Below are 25,744 nucleotides of genomic sequence, written 5' to 3'. Positions count from 1 at the left end.
ACAACAACCTTTTACAAAGTTAAATTATTGTTACTTATTAGTTAATGTGTGGTGTTTAAATAATTGTTCTAATTGTGTTTAATTATTTAAAAACAAATTGAAATAAAGAAAAGAGATACACTATAAATAAATTTAAAAATGTCGAATCTTAATGTTGATATTGAAGAAGGTACATATGAATTAGTACATGGTGGTAATTTTACAAAATTAGATGATAATCAAGAGATTGAAAATGAAGTTGAAACAACACAATATCTTGATCTTGATATGGAAGTTGTTGAAGGTGTTGAAGGTGTTGAAGGTATATCTGATACTACAAATTATTATACAACAGTTGATGAATCACAAGATAACATAACCTTTGATAAAAAAACAATTGTAACACAAACATATTTAACAACAGAAGCAACAACAACAACAAATGATGAATCATATAATTCAAATACAACAAGAAAGTCATCAAACAGAGTCAAACGTAAAAGAACAAATACAGAAGATAATAATTATAGCACTAATTCGAGTATCATGAAAGTCATTAATACAAATGGAACAAATGGAAAGCAAAATATAATACAATTAAATAAAAATATTGATAATAAAACAGTTAAGACAAATCCTAATATACTACCAGTTGATTCAACAATTTCAAATAATAATCAACATGTTAATTTATCATCAAATAATACAAATAATAATGATAATCATATTGATCTATTTTTTCAAAGTATGTCACATACTGTGCTTCAGTTACCACTTCAAGTTCAAGCTAAAATTAAAATGGACATTTGCAAATTAATATCAATGACTGAAATTAAGTGTTTAAATGAAAAATCGGAAAATAACAGTTAAATTATTTCATAATATAGTTAAGAAAAATTCATTGTAAATAATTTAAAAAAAAAAAAAATAAAGATAAATTTTTAAATAATTAACACATTTACGATGTAAATTACAGCCACGATAATTTTTATTTTTTAAGCCAATAAATATCAAATAAATCATTCACTTTTTTTTTTGTTAATTAAATATATAAATCTTATATGAATAATATAAATACGAGACAGAAATTATTTTTTAGTTTTACTATTACGCTTTTTTTTCCATAGTGAAATACAATTATTATTATTTTTTTTTTTTGCATTTTGAATATTTAATAAATGCAATCAGTAATTGTTTTTTTTTTTCTTTTTTCTTTATGTAAAGCCAAAAAATTAATTTCGTTCACAGCCTCGTTTGATAGAAAAAATAATAATTATTGTCTAACGTTAAAAATTAAAATTATTAGAATAAATTAAATTTGGCTATTCGAGCAGTAAAACAATCTTTCGGCGATTATGAAAATTTTTAAATCAATGATATATATAAAAAAAGATCAATTACTGATTATACATTTGTGATTACGTACATAACATGCAGATGTATGATTATTAGGCAGTTTATTCTAAAAAATATTTGTGTTGTTATTAGAGTGTTTGCTTTTTTTTCTTAATTGCAAATTGTTTATTCAAAGCTTTATATTAAATAATTATTAAATATTATTTGCGTATGCAGTGAATTGATTATTTACTTTTTCCTATTAAGCTGAATAAAATTTTTGACAAATAGGTAGCAATTATTAAATTGCTAGTATCAATTGACACTGATAATTTCATGTCAAGTTTTTTTTCTTTTTTTTCTTTTTCTATCATTTCAAATGATAAATAAATCCTTAGCGTTTTATTATTATTTTTCCACTTCTTCTGTTGGATTATCATCAAATTTTGGACCAGGAACTTCGTCCCCTTCCAAAACAATTTCTTCTGGATCAGGTGCACGAGGAAGAAAATCATCATCTGGATACATTGTCTTGAATATTTCTTTAGCCTATAAGTAAAACAATTAAAAAATTATTTTTTAATCGCTAAGAAAAAGCACAATGACATAAAATATTTAAAAAAAAAAAAAAAATACCTGATTAACAGCAAAATCAAAATCAAGATCAAGATCTGGTCCAGAACAAAGATGAATATTTTTTGGTGCTGAACTATTTAATTTAATGTCACTTGCTGGTAAATTAAGATACAATGACCATAATACATGTGGTTTTGGATCATGTTTATCTTTATTATCAATTTTATTATATTGATCATCATTTTTATTTGATGAAACAGTTTGTGTATGCATATCATTTGGATATTTTGTAACATTTGGTTCAGGAGCTTCATTACCAAGAAATTTTTCAACTACATAAGCTAAATCTTCTTTAGCTGTTTTAGTTCTTTTACATGTCATATGAATCATAAATAAACCTTGTGGGCATGCATTTGTTGATGGACCAAGTTCAATTAATGTAACTGGTTCTTGTTCAGCTTCATCAGGTGGACAATAAAGTAGTGTTAAATTTTCTTTTTCACCTTGCATTATTGATCTATCAGTAATGAAAATACCACGTGATATTTTATTTTCACCAGTTGAATCAATAATTTCTGATGGTAAATGTCCTTGACCAACAACTAAATGTTCCAATGTTAATCTTTGTTTACCTGTTATAATTGCTTTACATTTTTCATTATCAATAACAACTCCATCAAGTTGACGTTTTAAACAATAAACACCACCAAATACAGCACATAAACGACAAAAACATTGTGGTAATTCTCCACTTCCATACATTGGCCATAAAAATGGTGTATTACCATATCTACCAAGACTATTAAGAAAATGTTTTGTACGTGTTACACCATCACGACATGATGTTTTATCAGTAGCCATTGCAATTGCTTGCATAACATAATGCTTAACAATTGGTGTTAAATTTTTAGTATTTAAATATTCTACAAATGTTTTATCACGATAACCATCAAATTCTGAACTATCAGCTCCTTGATCCATACATGATACAAGTAATTGCATCAACATTCTTTTTTCAATAACACTAACTGTTTTGTTAGCAAATACATCAGCTCTTGAACATGGTACTTGTGTTAATTTACCATCCATAAATGTTGCAACTCTTGATACAGCACGAAATTCAGCATAACGTGCTATGTTACTTGATATTAATAATTCAACAAGTTCACCACGAGCAAATAGTAATTTTGGTGCTAAATCAATATTAAATTTTCTATATTCTTTTTTAATACGTTCTATTGTCCAATGTTTTGTATGATCTTTATTTTCAGCATTATCAATGTTATCATCAGTTGTTTTATTTTCTTGTTCATCACCAGTTACCTCAGTTTGTGATTCTTTTGTTGAAAGTGCAGGCAAATCTTCATCCCTTTTTTAAATATACAAATTTTCAATTAGAAAAAAAATATTAGAAAATAAAAAAGATATTTAATAATTTTCTTACTTTGATATTAGCCATGTTTCATCAATATTTTCAACAGTTGAATATTGATTACTGACTTTTAAAAATTTTTCACCAGCTTCAATTTCAATATCAGCATCATTTTGTGATGATCTTGTTGATTTTAAATCTTGTATCCATTTTTGTAGACCATCAAAATTAAATGTTGCCCAAAGACCTCCATAATATTCATTGCTAAATTAAACATTAAAAATTCATCATCATCATCAACAACAAGATGATGTTTTATTTATTTTTTAAATTATTATTACCTATCAAGATGTAATACTTTTTTTCCAATTCTACTTGCAGCTGCTGCAACAATTGATTCTGTCATTCCTAAAAAAATTTTAAGAAAAAAAAAAAAAAAAAAAGAAATAATCAATCATGATGATGATAAAATGTTCTTCAAGTTGAAATAATATTTTCTCATTGTTCCAACAATTTTATACAAGTATATATAATAAAGTTACAATAAAAATCAATACCTGTGCCAACCACAACGACATCATACTCAGTTGGAAGATCGTCCTCCATATCTAATTTTCAAAATATAATAATACCAGCTTAAATAATTCTTTTAAAGCTCAATAAATTATTATCAAATACAAATTAGAACATCGTCAGATGCTCCAGTATGAGTTACTATCACTTTTATTTATTGTTAAAGTATTTGACAGCCGGGTGCGTCATGCAAAATGTACAATAATGACGTATGTATCCACCCAAAATACTAACAACGTTTTCGTTCAGACATTCAGACAAAAGTGGTCATCATTGGTCGGTGAACCACTGGAAGTTGGAACCAGTCCTTGTCGAATAAAAAAAAAATAATAATCCAACTTCAATTTATCCAAAACAGAGACTGCGCACTGTTTTTAGCATGCGCAAATAATGTTTTTTTTTTTTTTTTACAATTATTATTGTTACTTGTACACACCTGTAATTGTTTACGTGTAACAATGGCTGAAATTTTTTTCCTTCTAGTTCAAAAATTCTCATGTTTATAATCTTTAAACAAGAGGATATATCATTTTTTTTTTTGATGATGATGATTTAATTTTTTTAGGTGGTTTATTAAAAAATATATAATTTAGATTATGGAGCCATGTTCTTTCTTTTTCTCTCTCGCTCTCTTCATGTTTCTTTTTTTTTTGTGGGGGTCGGACAACAGGCCAACTGAGGCCAACAGACAGTGACATACACACAGCTGCACCAGGTTTTTTTTTATGCTAAATTTTGCTTTGATGCACGTGTAAGTGTTCTAGTGCAAAAAACAATTTAAAATCATGTCTTCAAAAGAGTTGGAACCATTTAAAAAACGAGCTGAACTTGCGGTATAATATATATTAATATTTAATTATCATATAACAACAATATAAACTTGTAAAATTATAGGTATTATTATGACTCTATAATTTTGAGGTTATATAATGTTGATTTTTTTTGTTTGAAATATTTTTTTAATATAATTTATATATTTTAATGTAGGAACAAGAAATTGAAAAATTGTGGAAAGAATTTGAAAGATTAAAGGGATTAGAAATACCTGGTGAATGTTCTTCTGATAATAGTGAAATTTTAAAATTACGACAAGAAAATACAAAATTAAAATACCGGCTAACAATTTTAAAAAAAGTAAGTTTAATTTTTCTATTAATTGTTTAAAAAAGAAAAACAATATTTTATACATTTTATTGTAAAAAATTAAAATTTATTTCAGTTTGTTGACTCATTGAGAGAAAAAGAAAAAGCAAATAACGAAGATAATTCACCAAAAATGTTGAGTATACAAGAAGAACTTGAAAAGATATTTTTAGATGGAATTACAGAAGCATTTCCTGATATTGTAGATCCTCCAGTGATTATCTCAGTATCTAGTAAAGATCCAAAATTTGGTGATTATCAATGTAACAGTGCAATGTCACTGTCAAAGCTTTTATCTGCACAAGGAAAAAAGGTATCACCACGTGATGTTGCTAATAGTATTGTTGAAAAAGTAAAATCATCAAAATTTATTGAAAAACTTGAAATTGCTGGTCCAGGTTTTATAAATATTTATCTTTCACGTGAATATGCATTTAGTGCATTGACAACACTTGTACAAGCTGGTAAAGTACCACCACCATATGTTGAAAAAAAAAAAATTGTCGTTGATTTTTCAAGTCCAAATATTGCTAAAGAAATGCATGTTGGTCATTTAAGATCAACAATAATTGGTGAAAGTATTTCTAGATTACTTGAGTATCTTGGACATGATGTATTACGTTTAAATCATGTTGGTGATTGGGGTACACAATTTGGTATGTTAATTGCACATTTACAAGATGAATTTCCAAATTATCTTAATGTATCACCAGCAATTAGTGATCTTCAATCATTTTATAAACAATCAAAAAAACGTTTTGATGAAGATGAAGAATTTAAAAAACGTGCATATAGTTGTGTTGTTAAACTTCAAGCATTTGATCCAGATATAAAAAAAGCTTGGGAGATGATTTGTGATGTATCACGTATTGAATTTGAAAAACTTTATAAACGTCTTGATGTTAGTATTATTGAAAGAGGTGAAAGTTTTTATCAAAAAATGATGGAAAAATTAGTTATTGAATTGGAAAAAAATAATTTTTTGGAAGAAGATGAAGGTAGAAAAATTATGTGGGGTGATAATGATAAAAAAACTGGTATTCCATTGACAGTTGTTAAATCAGATGGTGGTTTTACATATGATACATCTGATATGGCATGTATTAAACATCGTATTGAAGAAGAAAAAGCTGATTGGGTTATTTATGTAACTGATGGTGGTCAATCTGTACATTTTCAAACAATTGAAAGTTGTGCAAAACGTGCAGGTATATTAAATAATAATGTTAAAATGGATCATGTACCATTTGGTGTTGTATTAGGTGAAGATAAAAAAAAATTCAAAACACGATCTGGTGATACAGTAAAATTATTAGATTTACTTGATGAAGGATTAAAAAGAGCACTTGATAAATTAAAAGAAAAAGGACGTCATCAAGAATTAACTGATGAAGAATTAAAAAAAGCACAAGAATCAGTTGCTTATGGTTGTATTAAATATGCTGATCTTTCACACAATAGAAATCATGAATATGTATTTTCATTTGATAAAATGTTAGATGATAAAGGTAATACTGCTGTTTATCTTCTTTATGCATTAACTAGAATTAAATCAATTGCTAGAAATGCAAATATATCACGTGAAAAAATTATTGAAGCTATTGAAAATACTAAAATTAGTTTGGAGCATGAAAAAGAATGGAAATTGGGAAAAATATTACTTAGATTTCCAGAAATTTTACTTAAAATAACTAAAGATTTATATCTTCATCCATTGTGTGAATATTGCTATGATGTTTGTTGTGCATTTACTGAATTTTATGATAAATGTTATTGTGTTGAAAAAGATAAATCTGGTGAAATTATTAAAGTTAATATGGGAAGAATATTATTAACTGAAGCAACAGCTATTGTTCTTGAACAGTGCTTTTTATTACTTGGTTTAAAACCAGTTGATCGTATGTAATATTTTTTTTTTTTTTTACTAACATAATAATAATTTCAATAATAAAAAAAAAATACTTTGAAAGAAAAAATTTAATTGTATTTTATTTAATTACATATTTTTATATTTACATATCAATATTCATTTTTCCAAATATCATAAATTTTCATAAATTATTTTTTATTTTTTTTTTCTATTAAATACTTTTTATATCCTAATTATAATTTTTTTAAATAAATATTTTCTTCTTTTTTTTTTTTTTTTTTTTTTATTAATACAAGTCATGTTTAATAATTGTGACGTGAAATAATTATAAATTAACGAGAATTCACAGTTTATTATATTAAAAAGAAAAAAAAAAATATGATTTTCAAATGCTCTAGAAATCGTTGTATGAATGATTATTTATAAACGTCTTAAAACGTCAATAATATCATCATAAACTAAAGTTTTTGCATCTCTACCCCATAAATAATCAATATGATTAAATTTTGAGTAATCAATTTTTCGTACTTGAATGACATTTGGCAATGCTTGAGTAAGACTTTCTACATCCTGAAAATAATAATTATAATTATTTATTATTGATTATTTATAAAAAAAAATTAATTAACTTACAAGTGGATGATTTAGAAAATCATTATCACTATGAAATATTGCAACAGGCACTTTTACTTTGGTCAAATCATACTTGGGTGGTTCTTTTGTTCCATATAATTTTAAATTTTCTTTTGCACCATTATCAAATTGTTGAAATGAAGCTAAAAATAAATCATTAAAATTAATAAAATAATAAAATTAAAAAATCAATTTAAATTTAATATCTTACAAGATTGAATTGCTTGACTATAATGAATAATCTGCTTGGCAGATGCACCAGCTGGAAAATGTCCAAATATCATTGGTAACATTGATTTATCAAGTTGATCACTTCCAAATCCAGCAATAAGATAAAACCAACAATTACAAAATGTATGAGCAAGTGTATCTGGTGCATTTCTCATTATTGTTGAAAATGCCAATGATTGCAATTTATTACGTGGAAATAATTCATTAATATTGCAATATGTTCTGGCCCACTAAATAATATACTAGTAATAAATATAAGTTGACAAAAAATAATGTTTTTTTTTTTAAAAAACTAAAATTAAATTATATAAAATTCTTACTTTCATAACAATATGAAGTGGTACAACACATTTTAATAATGGACTTCTGTGATTACCAAGATATGCAATTGGTGCTAGACAAACCATTCCTTTAATTTTATCATTATATTCTGGTCGTTCACTAGCCATTACAAAAAATGCAGTTGTACCTTGACTGTAGCCAATATAATGCATATTTGGATTGCCAGTTTTTTCACCAATATAATCAATTAATGCTGGTAAATCATAATATCCAATCTCGTGCCAGCTATAATGAAAATAAAATTTCATTTGTCAATTTAACAACAGGAAGTATTTTAAATGATAATTAAATTTGCATAGTATTGACAATTATTATTCAATTTTTAAAATTTAAAATATGTTATCTAATGTCAAGGTTGATTATCATATCAATTTTAAATATACGTATTGAACTAGGTCTAGAGTGCATGTGAATCATTAAAATGGACTTTAGATTCATATTATCAGAATTGTCGTTTTTAATTATATAAAGAAAAAAGATGTATTAGAATAATTATTTTCATACCTGAAATCCCAAAACTTTGGATCTTTTGTTGTGTATTGTTTGTGACACTGTGAATATCTATTTCCTCTGGCATTTGCCAACCAAACGTCATAGCCTTCATCACACAGCAAAAAAGCTAAAGCATCCCACAAGAAAAAACAAAAAAAACAAAAAAAAATTGATAAACAACACAAACATTTATTAATGCACAAAGCAATTATTAAAATGTTAAAGTGTTTTTCTTCTTACCCATTGCTTTTTTTGGACCCAATAATAACCAATCAGCTGAACTTGATAATAATCCATGATGTACCAATATAGTTGGTCTTTGTTTTTGTTTATGATCATTACCAATAATACTTTTACCACAATTTTTATTTGCACTAACTGGTGGTTTTACTCGATGAGCTTCTAATCGATATCCATCATCAGTCCAAATGTGATGAGTTTCAGCTTGATATCCATGAAAAAATATTATTTCCGGCTATTTAAAATAAATTAAATTAAATATTATTATTTATTATTGTTAAAATTAAAGTAATTTTAATTATTTTGTTATTTAATTTGTTGTTTTTATTTTTTTTTATATTTATGATGATTAGTAATTTCTGGAACAAATAATATACGACGTAGAAATAATAAAATTTCGAGGTTAAATTGAGTCATAATGACAGTTTTAAAAGATAAATAAATACTTGAATATATAAACAAATTAATATTTTAATAACAAATGATAATTATTGTTATAAAAATTAAATTCTTGAAAGAAAAAAAAACAAAAAAAAAACCAACATTAAACATCACAATGAAATGTAATTCTTTTTTTTAATTTTTGAAATAAATAAATAAATAATTTAAATAAATAAATAAATATAAAATTACAGTTGTCATGTGGGTCTCATCATCAACATTATGAGTAGCTTGATAAACAGCATTTTTCATATCATCAATTGCTCCATTAATACCATTTCCTTCTGTCAAATATTTTTTTGACAAAAGGTTCCAAATGTATCTACTCATACGAAATAGTCACTTTAAAATATATGAAAAATAAACTTTATAATAAATTAAAACACTTGATAAATATCACAAAAAAACCAATAATTTTAATTTATAAATAAACAAAGTAACAAATAATTTTCCAACGTTCAAGTACTGGGTCACAAAATGTAGAACGACGAATCAACTTTCTAAATTTTATCTTATTAAATTACAGGTTTTTTTTTTATGTCATCACACTTAATATTATTATAAAATATAAAAATAATGCTGACACTTGATTATTTATTATTATTTTAATTTAAATACACTTGGAAATATTTATATAAAAAAAAAGGAATAAACTTTTATCGAACGTTATACACGCGTTTAATGATGTTGATTATAAAAAAACTTGACTGAACACTGAAACGTAATTAAAGAACAATGAATTTATTTTTTTATTAAATATTGACGTATAATTTCATTGGAAATAATAAATAAATAATATATGCAATATATTTGTTTGTTAATACAACGACTGCGCGTTAATACATGGCACTGCAACGAACAATTTTACAATATTGCAGTGTTCTGGTTCAAATTTTTATTTTAGAAGAGTGGGGTATTAAATTGTTTACAGGATATTTAATATACCTTCTCCAGGCAAACTCTCTATGTATTTATCCCACTATTTTATAAATTATTATCTTACTGTACTTGCAATTTAAAAATTAATGAAATATTTTTTCAATATTTTTTGGTGTTAAGTAACGAAATACTGAATAAATAAAATACATTTATAATGATTAAGTATTATATCATTAAAATTAATATTTTTAATGCTAATTAATTAATTAATAATGATATTTTATTTGACAAATGATATATTATTTAAAAACAACAATGGTTCAATTTAGAAAAAAAAAAATATTTCCACGTGTATCCAGTACAATAACACGTGATGTATAAAAAACTTAAACCATCATCGATCAAAGTACAATATAATGATTCATTAAAAGCATACAATGCTCCTCGGTATTTCATACGATGTCACTCATATAAATATTATTTACAAACCACTTTTTTTTTTTTATGTTTTTTATTTATTATATTTTTCTTATCGACAGTAATTTTGATGATGTCATTTTCATATGAGATAAATATATTATTATTTATTAATTTATTTACATTGTTTCATTGTTTCATGCGTTATTATAATAACATTAGAAATATTATAAATTAAAATTTTATTTATTGATGTAAAATCATATGATGAATATTATTAGAAAGACAATGAAAGATTTAATTATAAACTACGTAAATGCAATTTTTAATTTAAATAAAATGCAAAATGATGTAAAATTATGCGTAAAGAGAAAAAAAAAAAAAAAAAAGTTTATTGAATTATATTGACTTTCTTTGTTTAATGTTTTATTTATTATTTTTTTTTTTTTTATTCAACATTTATGACTTTTTTGCTTTTAATATGAACTAATGATAATTGATAATAAATAATAAAAATAATAAATGATTTATTGCCTAATCAATCAATTTTATTATGATATTTTTAAAATTTTTATTATTTTTTTTTTTAATGAAAATAATACTTTGATATATAATTATATTTTTTTTATATTTTAGTATAGAGTTATATACTTTTTTTTTAATCGTTTATTCACAAATTTAAAACAATACATTTTTTTTTTTTTAACAATAATAATTTAATCAAATGTGAAAGGAAAATTATAAATTTTTTTTTTTTTCGAAAATATTATAGGGTCGTTGTTTTTAAAAACATATTTTCATTGGAATTTTTTAATTAGTAAAAATAATATTATTTTTTGTATAATGACGTAAACTTTTCATTTTTTTTATTTCAAGATTTTATGAATATTGTTTTTTTTCTTTTTCAATTAGATTAGAAAAAAAGTTTATTGACTTTTTTTTTTTTAGTCAGAATGAAAAAAAAAGAAAGGTTTATTGGTCATTCATTCATTCATTGGTTTATCTATGGTTTGGTTATAAAAAATTAAATAATTTCTTTACAAGCTTTCAATATTTTATTTTAAAAATAATATTTTACAACTTATTATGTAATCAAAAAAAAAAAAAAAAGGAATATTACAATGCACAATAAATTATATATCGAGGGGACACATTTATTGACAATAATTTCTCATTCTATCTATAACACGTAAAAAAAAAAATATATATGTAAATTTATATATTTATCCACAATTAAACAATATTATTTATAATAAATTAAATTAATTTAAAATAAAGTAACTATTTTGTATTCAACAATTAATGAATTATTTATTGGCAGCTTCTAGGTTCATTCAGTACTTTTTTTTAAATACTAATAATGTTATTGTTATTATTATTATTATATTTATCAATTTCATGATAGATGCCAATGGAATTGTTGGTCATTATTTTTCCAACAATTTATAATATACAATTGTTCTTTTTTTAAATTTATTTAATTATTCTTTTAAACTACATAAAAACTCCAGTATGTCATGTTAAAAAGTATAAAGCTTACTGGAAATATAATACGTGAATATTTATCAATAACATTGACATCTTTAATTTTTGGTATTGATGCACGTAATACACCTGCACCTCTTGTCAATGCTCGAAGTACCTTTAACAAATAAATATCAATAATTAAAAAAAGAAATATATGAAAAAAAAAAAAAATTTATATATTAACCTTTGGTTTGTTTTGACGTGATCCACGATATCTTAGACCAGTATTTCGTGTATTATAACGTGCTGGTCTAAAACTTGGTGGAAAATCAGTTGTACGAATTGTTGTTCCAGGTGTTGTTGCACAACTTGAAATACCAGAACGACTACGAATACTTGGCAATGGTGATGTACGAAAATCTTCAAGTTCAATAATACCTGTGTCTGTTGATTCTATCAATATTGGACTTGATCTACTAGCTGATATACAAAAAAAAAAAAAAAAATATAATAATATATAATAATGTTAAAATTTATAAATAGAAAATTTTAATTAACCTGTAGCATGTATTGTTATTTTTCTTTCCATAATATCTTTTTTTTTTTGTTTAGTTTTTTTTCTAGCTTTAGCACCCCAATATGAATAATTAACAGCAGCATATTCAAGTAATGCAGCAAATACAAAAAAAAAACATGTTACAAGATATATATCAATTGCTTTTACATAACTTATACGTGGTAATGAACTTCTAACACCAGTTGATATTGTTGTCATTGTCAGTACAGTTGTAATACCTATATATAATAATTAAAATTTAATTATTATGACTATTTTTTTATTTAAAAAAAAATAGTTTAAATATAATTATTTATAAATTTAATTACCTAAACCTACTCGTGCACCTGTGCTTTCATAATTAATCCAAAAACTCACCCAACTCAACATGACAATTAATATACTTGGTAAATATGTTTGAAATACAAAATAACCAATATTACGTTCAAGTTTAAAACTCAATGATAATCTTTGATAAATACCAGTATCAAGACGTTCTTTTCTATCATTTGTTTCATATCCTAATATTGTAAATTGTGGTAGTTCAGCTTCTTCAACACCACGTACTGGTGTATCTTTCCAATACATAACAACATCTGATACTGTATATCCATCTTTAAAATAATTTTATATTTTAAATATTAATTAATTAATTAATACATAAATTGATTAATAGTTAAAATGTATATATATGTATTTAAGATAATTTAAACTATCCAATTTTCAGTAAATCCAAACTCGTTAAACATCAAAATTAAAGGGATGATGCGCAATACAAATTTAATTATAAATTGAGCAAATGTTAAACCCTTGGATATATAAATTAAATTTGTATGTTTGTTATTTAAATAAGTCAATTGACTGTATATAAATTAATTTTGTTGATTTATGCAATTAACTTTTAATATTTAAAATAAAAATAAGAAAAATAATACGTACAACTTTCAATTTCAACAGTACAATTTTGTGAGTCAAGAGGATAATAATGTAGATCCATCATGCATGCCAGTGTTGTTGTAAATCTAATGAAAAAATAATATAATTGTAATATTTATAAAATTATTAGTTTATATGAATATTACCTCATTCCATATGTAATTGAGCCATCCCCAGAAAGTCGTACAAGTTTGTTACGCTCGGTAACATCATGAAGAAAGCTGGGAACGAAACCTCTTTATAACACATTTGTCATTAAAATTTGTAATAAATTTTTTCCTTTACATAACGATAAATTAAATTTTCAAATAATAATAATAATGATGATACAATACGTAGGTTAAAAAAAAAAAAAAATATTTAAATAATTATATTTATTTACCTAAATAATGTTTACCTGTTTTTATCATTTGCAAAAAATGTATCTGGTACCCATATTTTTTCAGCAAAATCATGGCTAAGTGTTAGTACATCACCTTCTTGTGAAAATGCTAGTCTCTCGTCTTTCCAATATTGATTCAAGTACAATGTTATCGTGTAATCCTGAAATATATATATTTGGATTTTATTTTTATTTTTTTTCTCAACAAAAATTGACAATTTTTTTTTCGCTAACCATGTTCACTTCGGAAATAGCATCAAAACTTGCAATTGTCAAATCCATCCCAACAGGCAAAGGTTCTCCTGATAAATTCAATATAAAATCCAATTATATTTTTTATATTTTTTGCTACAAAAATAAATAAATAAATAAATGATTCGATGAGTTGATGTTTTTTTTCTATTGAATTATTTATTTAATTTCAACTTGAATGTTTATTTATATATTTTATACATTTAGCATTGAGAAAAAAAGTTAAAGTCAAGTGATAAAGATATAAAATATTTTAATTAAAAAAATGGTCAATTGAATATTTTTATATCAATTAAAAATTGAATTAAATACAGATCCTTTGATATAGAAAAAAAAAATAAAATAAATCTCGTAATAATTTAATTAAAAATGAACATAAAATAAATATAATCAAGTGTGAAGAAGAAAAAAAAAAAATTGAAATTTAAAACTGTATCAATTTAAAATAGCTTTTGAAATATATTCTTGAGTAATTTAAATTATTTGTTTTTTGTCTCGTTATAAATAATGAAGAAAAAATGCTGTTGATAATAAATTGGAAATATTATACACTTGAAAAATGATAGTATACACTTATATAAATTAAGTCTTTACTCAAATTTAATTTGTTTCTTTGAATATTTATATAAACACACAAGGTGTCTCAACAGTGACATGCCCATTTATATTTTTTTTTTGTTTCTTTTTATTTGAGTTGTTCCACATATAGACAAAGACTAATGATTATTTAAATTACCAGATATTTCTATAGAAATTAAAAATCAATTTGACTATAGTGTATAAGATTCCTAACTTGAAGCTTGAATTGACGTTGAAAATTAAGCTCTAAATGAGATGATTTTAATTAATACAATTTTTAATTATTGTTGCAGATGACAATGGAATTCATTGAGACATGCTGAAGACATCAATCTATACAGTTTCCATCAACTGAAGTAAGGGTGAGTTTAATAATTAGTTTTTTTATCGTGTAAAATATTTATTGTCAAATTTTAAATCATTTGAATTTGCGTATGATATTAATTTTTACCTGGGTATTTAAAAATTAAAAAAAAATTAATATACTCACCACCAAAATTTGGTCGTAATCGAATGTCGTAACCATCGAGAATTCTGGTAATTGTTTGGGTTACGTTTTCCAATCTGTCGGACATACTGTTGTCAAAAAAACAAAAAAAAAAAGTAATAATAATTATAAATTAATTTTATTAGTTGAATTTTTTTAATTAGAAAAAAAAAAAAAAAACAAAAACCTCTCGAAGATTAAATTTTTTGTTTAGTAAATTATGTCATAAAAAATTATTTAAGGTTCATTTTTTTTTTTTTTTTTTTGGTGTAAGAAAATTAGAAAAATTAGTGAGTATTTTTTTTTTTAAATTAATATTATTATAATTAAAAATATAAAATTTATAATTTTAGATAAATAAAGATGTTTAATATATAATGAAAAAATTAAAATTAAAATGTTGAAAACAACAAGAAGAGGTTTAAAAATGTCATGTTATCATAAAAAAACTCTTCTAAATGAAATGGATTATGCTTGGTTAATTGCATTATCAATACTATTTGTGATGATAATTTTTGCCTATATTTATAATCGAAGACATTTGGCAGTTCGTGAAAACTCTAATTAATTATTGATGATTGATGATATAAAAAAAATAATAATGGAAAATTTATTACATGAAAAAAATAATATTTAAAGATTTAATCTAAAATTCGTTGTTGCGTTAAATCGTTATTTTTTTTTATCTTTAGTGATACTTGTAGATGATATCTTTTATTGACAACTTTTTTTTTTTACTTTACCAGACAATAGACCTATTTAACACACGACAATAAAAATTTTTCTTTTATCTTTAATAATAATTTAAAATTTATTTTTCAACAAGAATATTTATTATCAAGACGTTTTCATTTCATTATATTACTTTGTTGAAATTATTTAAACTTTGTAGGTTTTAAAAAATACAGAAATAAATTTTTAAATATATTATTTATATTTTTTACTTACCATGCTGAAAAATGACTTAAATGTACAATAAAAATAGTCAAAATAATGTCAACAGTCAGTGACATACTGTTGTAATGAATTTGCTATTTTTTAATCAAGCAAATTGTCATATTGTCATGTCATCTTAAAATTAATAAATATATCACATTAAAAAAAATAATTATTTAATTTAAAAAACAACAAAAAAGACAAGTATTTTAAATGAATTTCATTTTTATAATTTTTTTTTTTCGTTCACTTGATAATAAATATTTGAAAAAATTCAATTATTAAATTTAAATCATCACCAAAAAACTCATTACTATTTTTTATAATAATAAAAAAAAAAAAATTAATTAATACTTTACAAGTTTATATCAACAAACATGTCAGCAAAAATATATATTTTAATATTTTAGCATTTTAAAAATTTTCACTGTTAAATATTCAATGATAACTTAAAAAACATTTTCACTTAAAAACTTTTTAACACACTTTAGATTCAATTTTATTATTATATAAAAGTTATTAAATTTTATAATAATAAAAATTAACATTATTATAATTCATAATTATTTATTTTTAATAATATATTTTGTTTTTTTTAAACGTAAATAACTATCGTGTTGATGAAAAGGGTTACATATTCCTTTCGCGGGATTCAAGCATTTCACGTTACCGAGATAATACACACACAAACACCAACACAATATTCCTAACACATGAAAATTTTTTAAGAGGAAAGGGCAGGTATATTTCAACTCGTAAAAGCTCCAACAAAAAATATGAAAAAGCTTTTATTTCTGCGCGCGCCACTCGACCCCAAACATCATCCAATAGACTCCAATATTTAATTCCCCTTCAGCGCAATTGATAAACAAAAAAAAAGTTTTTTTTTTTTAAATTATTTATAAATAATTAGAAAATTTATTTTTAATATTTTTTAGATAGTCACTCAATTAATTCATTAAAACACTCTAGAGATTCTAATTTAAAAAAAAAAACTTTTTAAAAGTTTAAATATTTTTATCATTATATTCATAATTTTTTAAATAAAAATATATTATATGTCTTTTGAAATTTTTTTTTGAATAACTTTACTGGTCAGTTGATAAAAAGAAAAATAAAAAAAAAAAAAATTCTCAACAAATTCATAATTTAAAAATTTTTTAAAATATAAATAAAATAAATTTGATTGAAAAGAAATATTTTAAATTTTAAAAAACATTATTATTTCTTTTGTTGTTAATATATTTTTGAAATTAATAATACATTTAATGTATTGTAAAATTTAAAAAATGAATTTTTTTTTGTTTTATAATTATGAATAGTAGAGAAATGGTGGCTTTTCAATTTAAGCAATGGCATTTCTGCTTTTTAGAAATATTTTTTGTTTTTTTTTTCTTATTTCACAAGTTAGATGATAAAGCACAGAGATATAAAAGCAGGGGTAAAAATACAATCTTGAAGGAAAGTGCTCAATCCCTTCGTCAATTGAAAAAAGAAAAAAATAAATAAAAAAAAAAGACAATTTGTGATGTGCGGAGTTTGCGCGTATGAAAATCAAATTGTTGGTATCCAACGGTTTTCGTATGCATTTATATTTTATCACGGTAGTGGTTAGCATTGCGAAATATCCACGAGGTTCAAAAATAATATATACAAATATACATATACCATGTGGTTTCATCAATGAAATAACAAATTTGTTTTAATAATATTATTAATTACCTGAAGAATAAAATGACTTATCAACTTACCACGTGAGTTTTCTAATTTTAATACATTTTCAAAATTAAAAAATTAAATAAACAAACAATAATTTAATTAATTAATCATTTTTTTATATATAAAATTTCATTATTTTTCAATTAAATTAAAAATCTAATTGATTTGTAATTTAAATCCATAAAATATCTGGACATATGCGATTTCGATTAAATAATTTAATTATATATGTATTTAATAATCATGTTAAATAGACATATTGTTATAAATTAATGACAAATGTATATTATACAATTAACTATAAAGCGACTATATTTATATATATGCGAATTGAACCCTCTTTAATTTCATCAATAACTTGAGGACACATGTAAAATAACTGATAACTGATATCTTCTTTAACAACACCAAACAAGATTCTCTTAAACTTGCATTGACCTTGTTACAAAAGCTCATTTAATTTACTATACATCCGCAACTGAGTTATCTCAATCCGTTTTCCAAACTGGCGTATATATATATATCTCATCATGCTTTTTGAATTTTGCATAAACTTTGTATACAAACTTTATTCAATCACCAAGTTTTTCATTTTTAATATTAAAAAAAATATTATATATAAATAAATATATATATACACTGAGAAAAAAAAATAACAATTTTTACAACTAAAATCAAATAAAAATTACTGTGCTGCGTAGTAAAGGCCGGGTATTTTGTAAGTTTAACATATATTACAATGGGAACAATAATTTTTACCCTTCGTGCCATTTAATTTTGTATTTTGGACAAAATTACCATGCCAAGCACAGTAATTTTAACTATACATACACACTAAAAATATAGTGTCGATAGTAGTTTGATGTATTACCAACAATTTTATTATTTGAATTAATAAAAATTCCAAATATATTATCTTTTAAATATTGCTTAAAAATAAATGAAGGAAATTAAATAACGATACTCAAAATAAAATTTTATTTAATGTATTTTTTTATATCCAATTTTTAACAATTCTGTATTTGTGTTTGTGTTATATATGTTAACTTATAATTATATATTTTATTCAAATCTAAATTTTTCACGACAAAAATTTTATTAACTTCATAATGCTCGGTGTGTTCATTTAAATACAGCTAATAATTTTTGTTATAAAATAATATTGTGTGGATGTTTCCATTAAAATATTTATAATATAAAATTGAGACCATCCTCACTGCTATCATTCACGATAAACAAATGAAAACTGCACAATTATGTTCACATCCATTACTAGTGATATCTATAAATAATTAGCGAGTAAAAGTACTCAAATTAAGTCGTAGATTTTTCTTAGATAACTGCACTTTTTTATTCACTTGAATTAATTAATATCAATATTATGTATAATTACGGAGGCCGTTAGACCGTTGGACGTACAAATACCTAAATGTGCGTCTCACAATAACAAAAATAACAAAAGCCTGACACGATAATTATCGAACAGCGCCGAAGATTACCGAGGGTTGAATTTTACCATGCTGCAGAGTAATGTTTAGTGTTCAGCACAATAAAAATTATCCAAAGCTCAGTATTTTATTTGAATAAAACTGTAATAATTGTATTAAGCTTATCAATATTTTTTATACCAATAAATACTACCCTGGCATATCCCAATATAATCTAAACAATAATTTTTATATATCAGAACATGAAAAAACCCCAAAATCGAGTTTTACCCGACGATTACCCTGCTAGCATAGTAAAAATTGTTATTTTTTTTTCTCAGTGTAGTTATTATTTATTTATTTATTTAAATTTAATTAAATTAAAAAATTTAAATATATTTGTATATATTGACTAATGATTGACATTGTGATATATGTATATGCGTCGATAAACTTTTATTAAAAATAGACCCGCATATAAAATGCGTTGTTAAAAGGGTGATAAATATCAGTATGTGTGTATGACGCAAATCAAAACTTGACATATATTTCATTAACTGCCAATATCAGCTAATTGTTTGACTTTATGACAATGCATTTAATTGCATCCTTTTATCTCGAAAAATTAAACATATACAAATACATTTATATACATGTACGTGATGCATGCTGGTAAAACATAAAATATACATATGTTTTTTTTATTTGTACATTTTAAAAAAAGAATAGCAAAAAAAAAAAAATTACAATTATTTGAAGTTTAGTTTATTCAAGTATCCAAATACAAGTAGACGTGAGAGGAGGTATAGAAGGGGTCTTTAAACACTAACAAGCGATGTTTACAGACTATCGAATATTCAAATGAAAATCGTGGTTTTTTAATTTTTTTTTTATATCGTTACTTTTTTTTTTTTCTTTGCGGCTATATGAAACTTTTGCATGCTTCAACGAGCTGGTTGGTGATTAAAACAAACCACGAATATGCAATGATATACAAGTCGTTGAAAAGTTTTTTAAATTTTTGTTTATTTTTATTATTATTTTATTTTTTGATGACATCATTAACACAAATCAGAATGACCATCAAAGTCAAATTGCAACCACAGTAGTTGCTTGATATCTGTGTGACGAATTTGCTTGAAATTTAAATTTAATAAAATTTTAGTTTATTTGTCAAAAAGTTGTAATGAAATTTTAACATATTTTATATATATGTAAATTAGTTGATTTTATTTTCATACAAACATGGACAAATAAAAAAAAAATGAAAAAGTTTTTATTAAAATCCTTGGAGTTTTTTAAATTATAATATTATTTGGTTTCAATTTTGATTGAGAAAAAAATACGTAAAAAAAAATATATATGTAGTCGAGAATAAAAAAGATTAAAGAGTTTATTGATAGACAAAAATATGACAGAGAATAAATGTCGTATATGAAGAAGCAGATTGAAGGGCAAAACGATATTTTTCGTCATCGAAGAAGCGTGCCAAGAGGTGCATGAAGATGAAGTGGATTTTGCTCTTGTCTCTTTGAAGCTGACTCTGCATTATAGATCCCTGAACAAAGTGACGTGTCACCAGTTTCAAGGGGAAAAAATATAATATGTATATATCATATTTTTAACTTATATATACATATATGCATTACTGCCATTTTTGATCCTTCAGTCGAGGAGAAGTTTACGATGATATGGCTGGCTTGGTAAAGTACATTAATAACAAAGTAGAATTTCTATAAAATAAAATGAGGCAATATTGATCAACATTTGTATCCAATGTTAGCTATTTTTTTATTTTTTTCAAATGACACTTTAATGTTGATGAAGTTGGATTCCATTTTGTAAATACCATATAAAAATTATATGATATTATTAGTATTATAAAAAATGAAATAACAATTGTGACAAGCCATTCAAAGTTTTTTAAATAGCATTAACAGAAAATCAAAAATAAAAAATTTCTTTGACAAATTAAATAATTTTTTAAATTAATTTTTATTCAGTATCACGATTGAACAAAATAAGAATACAATTTTTTCAAATAAATAATTTATAAGAATTTTCTTAAGATTTAATTTTTTTATAATACTATGATAAAAAAATGAGAGATTATTTTTATATTTTTCATAATATTATTTTACGGTAAAAAAATATTTATAATCAATGATGAATTGTCTATATATGATTAATAAAAGAAGGCTGTCAATGATTTTTTTTAAATATCAAATGTCTTGTGCTACCATTTGACATCATTTTAGTTGCATTTAAAAGTGTAGGTGCTGCACTTGGTGGTGTATTTGTTCCACTTCCAGATGGACCTGGAGTTGTATTGCCAGATGTACCTGTAGTTCCACTTCCAGGTGTGCCTGTAGTTCCATTTGCTGGAGCAGAGTTTACTGGATAACATGATTGGCATAGCCTTTTCCGAATGGCTGATAATGGTTGACCTGTCTTACAATTTTGGTTACACCATTTATCAAGATAACTCATAAGATTTCCCTTTGCTCTTGTAGTAATTGAATCTGTCTCATCTTCTAAGTACTCATCTGATTCATCCTTTATGTTCAAAAATGAAAAAAAAAATTATTTTTTATTACTAACTAGCATTTTTAAATTAATACTGAAATTAAAATTTAGAATCAACTAACAAATTATGTATACTAATTAATGCAATTAAGTAAAAACAGTATTTAACAATATAAGTAGCAAATAATAATTTTTTTAAATATCGTACAATATTTATTTATTTAAAACTCTCAATAAATAACTGATTTACCTCAGCTCTGATGAATGCTGATGTGCAAAATAAAAGAACAAATAACACATTTAAAGTACGCATTTTTGAAAATATAAAAAAAACGAATAAACAAACTAACACAATAAACTAAACGATGTATACGTTACCACTAAACTTGTCGACTGAGAGCGGTCATCTTTAAACGTCCATCTTATATACTTTTTTTTTTTCTAATAACGAATACTTGAAGAAGCATAATAAAATAAGTATATAATAAAAATATGTATGAAAGAAAAGGGATGGTCTTGATTGGATATGAACCTTTCTAAAACACCTGAAAATTTCAAAGGTCTTGTATGTATAACGTTACCCTAAATCGTCATTCGTATAAACCGTTATCATGGAGCATGTTTTTTTTTCAAAGTTTCTTGATTTTATTAAAACAAAAATTCATGGCCAATCTCATCGCCCATCAATTAGTCAGATTAACTTATACATAGAATACTCGTTTATCCAAACATAAACACTGAAATTTTTTGTATATATGATATGGGCTTTTTATTTTTTTATTTTTCTATTTTTTTGAAGTTTACTTGAAGAAAAAAAAAACTCTAAAATGATAATAAATAATGTCACATATTCATATAAATAAATTAATTCGTTTTAATGATATTCCATTGCTAGGGTAATAGTCTGTTTATCATCTTTTTTTCAAACTGATGTCTATATCGATAATATATTCAATTTTGGGAGAGGTCGTTGCCATACAAGAATCTTCGAATAACAGTAGAGAATGGAATTTTTTATTTTATATATAATAACAGTAATATAATAATATTATGTTTTCGTTTTCCATGTGACTTTTTGTTATTTTGCTATAAGTATTGAACCTATTGATCGAATTGGCTTTTAAGATGCTTATTTTGTTTTATTTTTTTTTCCAAAGACGATGTAATTTTTTGTTCAAATATATGGGCCTTAATAAATTTTTCACTATCATTTTAGGGCTAGGCCCACAACTCTAAATTAATTAAATAAAATAAGGTAAATAAATAAATTGATAAATATTGATCGCAACATTTGTATCATAAGATAATATTAGCTAAATACTTTTTCATTTTTTCAAATGTTGTGACATTCTATAGATATGAATAAAAAGCTCAATGATTTATATACAAGTAAAAATTATATGATAATTATTTATAAAATGAAATAATAATTGTAACCAGTCATTCAAAGTTTCTTAAATAGCAAAGAAAAATGGAAAGTCAAAAATGAAAAAGTTTTTTAATCAATGTAGTCTAAATTAAATAATTTTTTAAATTAATTTTTATTCAGTATCACGATTGAACAAAATATGAATACAATTTTTTTAAATAAATAATTTATAAAATTTTTCTTAAAATCTAATTGTTTTATAATATATGATATAAAAATAAGTGATTATTTTTATATTATTTATAATATTATTATTCTACTGTAAAAAATATTTATAGTCAATGATGAATTGCTGATGAATAATGAAAGAAGGCTGTCAATGATTTTTTAAAAATATCAAACTTTTTGTGCTACCATTTAAAATATTTATGGATTTGCAGGTGTACTTGGAGTTACATTTGCAGGCGTACTTTCAGTTGCATTTGCAGGTGTACTTGGAGTTTCATTTGCTGGTGTACTTGGAGTTACATTTGCAGGCGTACTTGGAGTTTCATTTGCAGGTGTACTTGGAGTTACATTTGCTGGTGTACTTGGAGTTTCATTTGCTGGTGTACTTGGAGTTTCATTTGCAGGTGTACTTGGAGTTACATTTGCAGGCGTACTTGGAGTTTCATTTGCAGGTGTACTTGGAGTTTCATTTGCGGGTGTACTTGGAGTTAAATTTGCTGGTGTACTTGGATTTACATTTGAAGGTGTACTTGGAGTTTCATTTGTAGGTGTACTTGGAGTTTCATTTGCAGGTGTACTTGGAGTTACATTTGCTGGTGTACTTGGAGTTTCATTTGCAGGTGTACTTGGAGTTACATTTGCTGGTGTACTTGGAGTTTCATTTGCTGGTGTACTTGGAGTTACATTTGAAGGTGTACTTGGAGTTTCATTTGCAGGTGTACTTGAAATTACGTTTGCAGGTGTATTTGGCCTTGCATTTGCTGGTGTACTTGGTGTTACATTTGCAGGTGTACTTGGACTTGCATTTGCTGGTGTACTTGGCGTTACATTTGCAGGTGTACTTGGACTTGCATTTGCTGGTGTACTTGGCGTTACATTTGAAGGTGTACTTGGAGTTACATTTGCAGTTGTACTTGGGGTTACTTTTGCAGTTGTACTTGGAGATGGATTTGCAGTTGTACTTGGGGTTACTTTTGCAGTTGTACTTGGAGATGGATTTGCAGTTGTACTTGGCGATGAATTTACAGTTGTACTTGGAGATGGATTTGCAGTTGTACTTGGAGATGAATTTACAGTTGTACTTGGAGATGGATTTGCAGTTGTACTTGAAGGACTTGCAGGCGATGTTTCTACCGGTTTTTCTGTTGGTGTTTCTACTGGTTTTTCAGTTGGTTTTGCATCTGGACAGAAGTGAAAGCATGCGTGATCATGAAACCTTCTGGCTGATCGTGTTTTAATGTTACTACAAGAATTTTTGCAGAATTTGTTTACGATAGTTTCTGCTGATTGCCCTGAATTTTTCCGACAAAGATCTCTGCATAAACTTGTGGTTTTACTATTCCCAGTAAGTTTGTTACATTTACAAACTTTTTGTATCAAATTATGTAAATGACTGGTTGTAGTTGGTTTTGGTGTTGTTGGTGGTTTTGATGCTGCTATTGTTATTGGTTTTAAAGTAGTTGGTTTTGCTGTTGTTGTTGGTTTGTTTATTACTGTCAACGTTGAGTTTTTATTACAAAATTCTTTACACAATACGGATGTTATTGATGTTTTTTGATGTGATTGTTCTTTACGATCACAAACTTTTCTACAGAATTTTCTGACAAATGACCAATCATGCTGTAATTCTACGGCAGAAACTGGTTTCTGTGATGTTTGTGTTGTAGTTGGTGCTGACGTTGTTGTAGTTGGTGCTGGTGTTGTTGTAGTTGTTGTAGTTGTTGTAGTTGGTGCTGGCGTTGTTGAAGTTGTTGTGGTTGATGGAGCATAGTTTACTGGATGACATGATTGACATAGCGTTTTCCGGACGGCGGTTAATAAATGACGATCTAACGCACAATTTCCGTTACACCATCTATCAAAATAACTCACATGATTAAGCCTTGCTCCTGTAGTAATTGAATCTGTCTCATCTTCTAAGTAATCATCTGATTCATCCTTTATGTTGAAGAAACAAAAAACAATTTTTTTTTATTACTAATTAATACTAAAAACATTCAACGAAAAAAAAATTGCAAATCAACTTTTAAATAAATAAATTTAAATTTAAAATCAACTAACAAATAATGCAATCAAGTAAAAATATTAATTCAACACTATTTAACTATATATAATTAGCAAATAATAATTTTTTTAAATATCACAATATTTATTTATTTAAAACTCGCAGTAAATAACTGATTTACCTCAGCTCTGATGAATGCTGATGTGCAAAATAAAAGAACAAATAACACATTTAAAGTACGCATTTTTGAAAATAAAAAAAAAAAACAAACACACTAAACTAAACTAAACGATGTATACGTTATCGCCAAACTTGTCGACTGAGGCTGGTCATCTTTTAACGACCCATCTTA

At 24.5% G+C, this 25,744-nt stretch overlaps 5 protein-coding genes across 11 annotated transcripts in view; 2 read left to right on the top strand and 3 right to left on the bottom strand.

Moving 5' to 3' along the window:
* Positions 1 to 25,744, top strand: part of LOC122852241 (gamma-aminobutyric acid receptor alpha-like) — a 53,681-nt gene that overhangs the window by 22,985 nt on the left and 4,952 nt on the right. The window contains exon 3 of one of the 2 annotated variants that reach the window (XM_044151928.1): positions 14,989 to 15,057. Coding sequence is in view for 1 of the 2 variants with exons in the window: in XM_044151927.1 (XP_044007862.1) it covers positions 17,853 to 17,872 (20 nt within the window). In the remaining variant the exon portion in view is untranslated. Of the gene's footprint in view, positions 1 to 14,988; positions 15,058 to 17,726; positions 17,873 to 25,744 lie in introns of those variants that run through there. The other variant, XM_044151927.1, reaches the window with a different exon arrangement.
* On the bottom strand, positions 951 to 4,287 carry LOC122852240 (rab proteins geranylgeranyltransferase component A 1). 2 transcript variants are annotated; one of them, XM_044151926.1, is made up of 6 exons: positions 4,272 to 4,287; positions 3,820 to 4,142; positions 3,604 to 3,670; positions 3,335 to 3,526; positions 1,951 to 3,259; positions 951 to 1,863 (listed from the first exon to the last, which is right to left on the bottom strand). In XM_044151926.1, exons 2-6 carry the CDS (start codon positions 3,866 to 3,868, stop codon positions 1,723 to 1,725), a joined length of 1,758 nt encoding a protein of 585 aa, XP_044007861.1. In that variant the 5' UTR covers positions 3,869 to 4,142; positions 4,272 to 4,287; the 3' UTR covers positions 951 to 1,722. The 2 variants fall into 2 exon arrangements, with proteins under 2 accessions (XP_044007861.1, XP_044007860.1); XM_044151925.1 differs by lacking the exon at positions 4,272 to 4,287 and having other exon boundaries at positions 3,820 to 4,212.
* LOC122852239 (probable arginine--tRNA ligase, cytoplasmic) lies at positions 4,401 to 6,995 on the top strand. 2 transcript variants are annotated; one of them, XM_044151922.1, is made up of 3 exons: positions 4,401 to 4,668; positions 4,823 to 4,969; positions 5,055 to 6,995. In XM_044151922.1, the coding sequence occupies exons 1-3, from the start codon at positions 4,621 to 4,623 to the stop codon at positions 6,882 to 6,884; spliced, it is 2,025 nt and encodes a 674-aa protein (XP_044007857.1). In that variant the 5' UTR covers positions 4,401 to 4,620; the 3' UTR covers positions 6,885 to 6,995. The 2 variants fall into 2 exon arrangements, with proteins under 2 accessions (XP_044007857.1, XP_044007858.1); XM_044151923.1 differs by having other exon boundaries at positions 4,620 to 4,729; positions 5,055 to 6,892.
* LOC122852243 (lipase 3-like) lies at positions 6,839 to 10,480 on the bottom strand. Its single transcript, XM_044151934.1, has 7 exons — positions 9,420 to 10,480; positions 8,787 to 9,021; positions 8,559 to 8,673; positions 8,033 to 8,279; positions 7,693 to 7,942; positions 7,482 to 7,624; positions 6,839 to 7,418 (listed from the first exon to the last, which is right to left on the bottom strand). Exons 1-7 carry the CDS (start codon positions 9,555 to 9,557, stop codon positions 7,269 to 7,271), a joined length of 1,278 nt encoding a protein of 425 aa, XP_044007869.1. The 5' UTR covers positions 9,558 to 10,480; the 3' UTR covers positions 6,839 to 7,268.
* On the bottom strand, positions 11,851 to 16,241 carry LOC122852242 (gamma-aminobutyric acid receptor subunit beta-like). 4 transcript variants are annotated; one of them, XM_044151930.1, is made up of 10 exons: positions 16,131 to 16,241; positions 15,186 to 15,271; positions 14,099 to 14,166; positions 13,880 to 14,025; positions 13,629 to 13,718; positions 13,486 to 13,568; positions 12,876 to 13,160; positions 12,549 to 12,785; positions 12,235 to 12,470; positions 11,851 to 12,165 (listed from the first exon to the last, which is right to left on the bottom strand). In XM_044151930.1, the coding sequence occupies exons 1-10, from the start codon at positions 16,193 to 16,195 to the stop codon at positions 12,013 to 12,015; spliced, it is 1,449 nt and encodes a 482-aa protein (XP_044007865.1). In that variant the 5' UTR covers positions 16,196 to 16,241; the 3' UTR covers positions 11,851 to 12,012. The 4 variants fall into 4 exon arrangements, with proteins under 4 accessions (XP_044007865.1, XP_044007864.1, XP_044007866.1 ...); XM_044151929.1 differs by lacking the exon at positions 16,131 to 16,241 and adding an exon at positions 15,594 to 15,735; XM_044151931.1 differs by lacking the exon at positions 16,131 to 16,241 and adding an exon at positions 15,594 to 15,735 and having other exon boundaries at positions 13,629 to 13,703.

The sequence above is a fragment of the Aphidius gifuensis genome, linkage group LG3, assembly GCF_014905175.1.
Source record: "Aphidius gifuensis isolate YNYX2018 linkage group LG3, ASM1490517v1, whole genome shotgun sequence".
Classification (NCBI taxonomy): domain Eukaryota; kingdom Metazoa; phylum Arthropoda; class Insecta; order Hymenoptera; family Braconidae; genus Aphidius; species Aphidius gifuensis.
This window is presented reverse-complemented; position numbering and strand designations above follow the sequence as displayed.

What these genes read in the sequence shown, in the direction of transcription:
- LOC122852240 (XM_044151926.1), bottom strand. Translation starts at nt 3,868, where the DNA reads ATGGAGGACGATCTTCCAACTGAGTATGATGTCGTTGTGGTTGGCACA. An exon ending in TGTCGTTGTGGTTGGCACAG is followed by an intron (nt 3,671 to 3,819) that starts GTATTGATTTTT and finishes AAATTTTTTTAG; the next exon opens with GAATGACAGAATCAATTGTT. An exon ending in AAAGTATTACATCTTGATAG is followed by an intron (nt 3,527 to 3,603) that starts GTAATAATAATT and finishes TGTTTAATTTAG; the next exon opens with CAATGAATATTATGGAGGTC.
- LOC122852239 (XM_044151922.1), top strand. Translation starts at nt 4,621, where the DNA reads ATGTCTTCAAAAGAGTTGGAACCATTTAAAAAACGAGCTGAACTTGCG. An exon ending in AAAAACGAGCTGAACTTGCG is followed by an intron (nt 4,669 to 4,822) that starts GTATAATATATA and finishes ATTTTAATGTAG; the next exon opens with GAACAAGAAATTGAAAAATT. An exon ending in GGCTAACAATTTTAAAAAAA is followed by an intron (nt 4,970 to 5,054) that starts GTAAGTTTAATT and finishes AATTTATTTCAG; the next exon opens with TTTGTTGACTCATTGAGAGA.
- LOC122852243 (XM_044151934.1), bottom strand. Translation starts at nt 9,557, where the DNA reads ATGAGTAGATACATTTGGAACCTTTTGTCAAAAAAATATTTGACAGAA. An exon ending in GGGTCCAAAAAAAGCAATGG is followed by an intron (nt 8,674 to 8,786) that starts GTAAGAAGAAAA and finishes GGGATGCTTTAG; the next exon opens with CTTTTTTGCTGTGTGATGAA. An exon ending in CACTTCATATTGTTATGAAA is followed by an intron (nt 7,943 to 8,032) that starts GTAAGAATTTTA and finishes TATATTATTTAG; the next exon opens with TGGGCCAGAACATATTGCAA.
- LOC122852242 (XM_044151929.1), bottom strand. Translation starts at nt 15,670, where the DNA reads ATGCAATTAACCAAGCATAATCCATTTCATTTAGAAGAGTTTTTTTAT. An exon ending in CTATTTCCGAAGTGAACATG is followed by an intron (nt 14,026 to 14,098) that starts GTTAGCGAAAAA and finishes TATATATTTCAG; the next exon opens with GATTACACGATAACATTGTA. An exon ending in TACTGTTGAAATTGAAAGTT is followed by an intron (nt 13,161 to 13,485) that starts GTACGTATTATT and finishes ATTATTTTAAAG; the next exon opens with ATGGATATACAGTATCAGAT.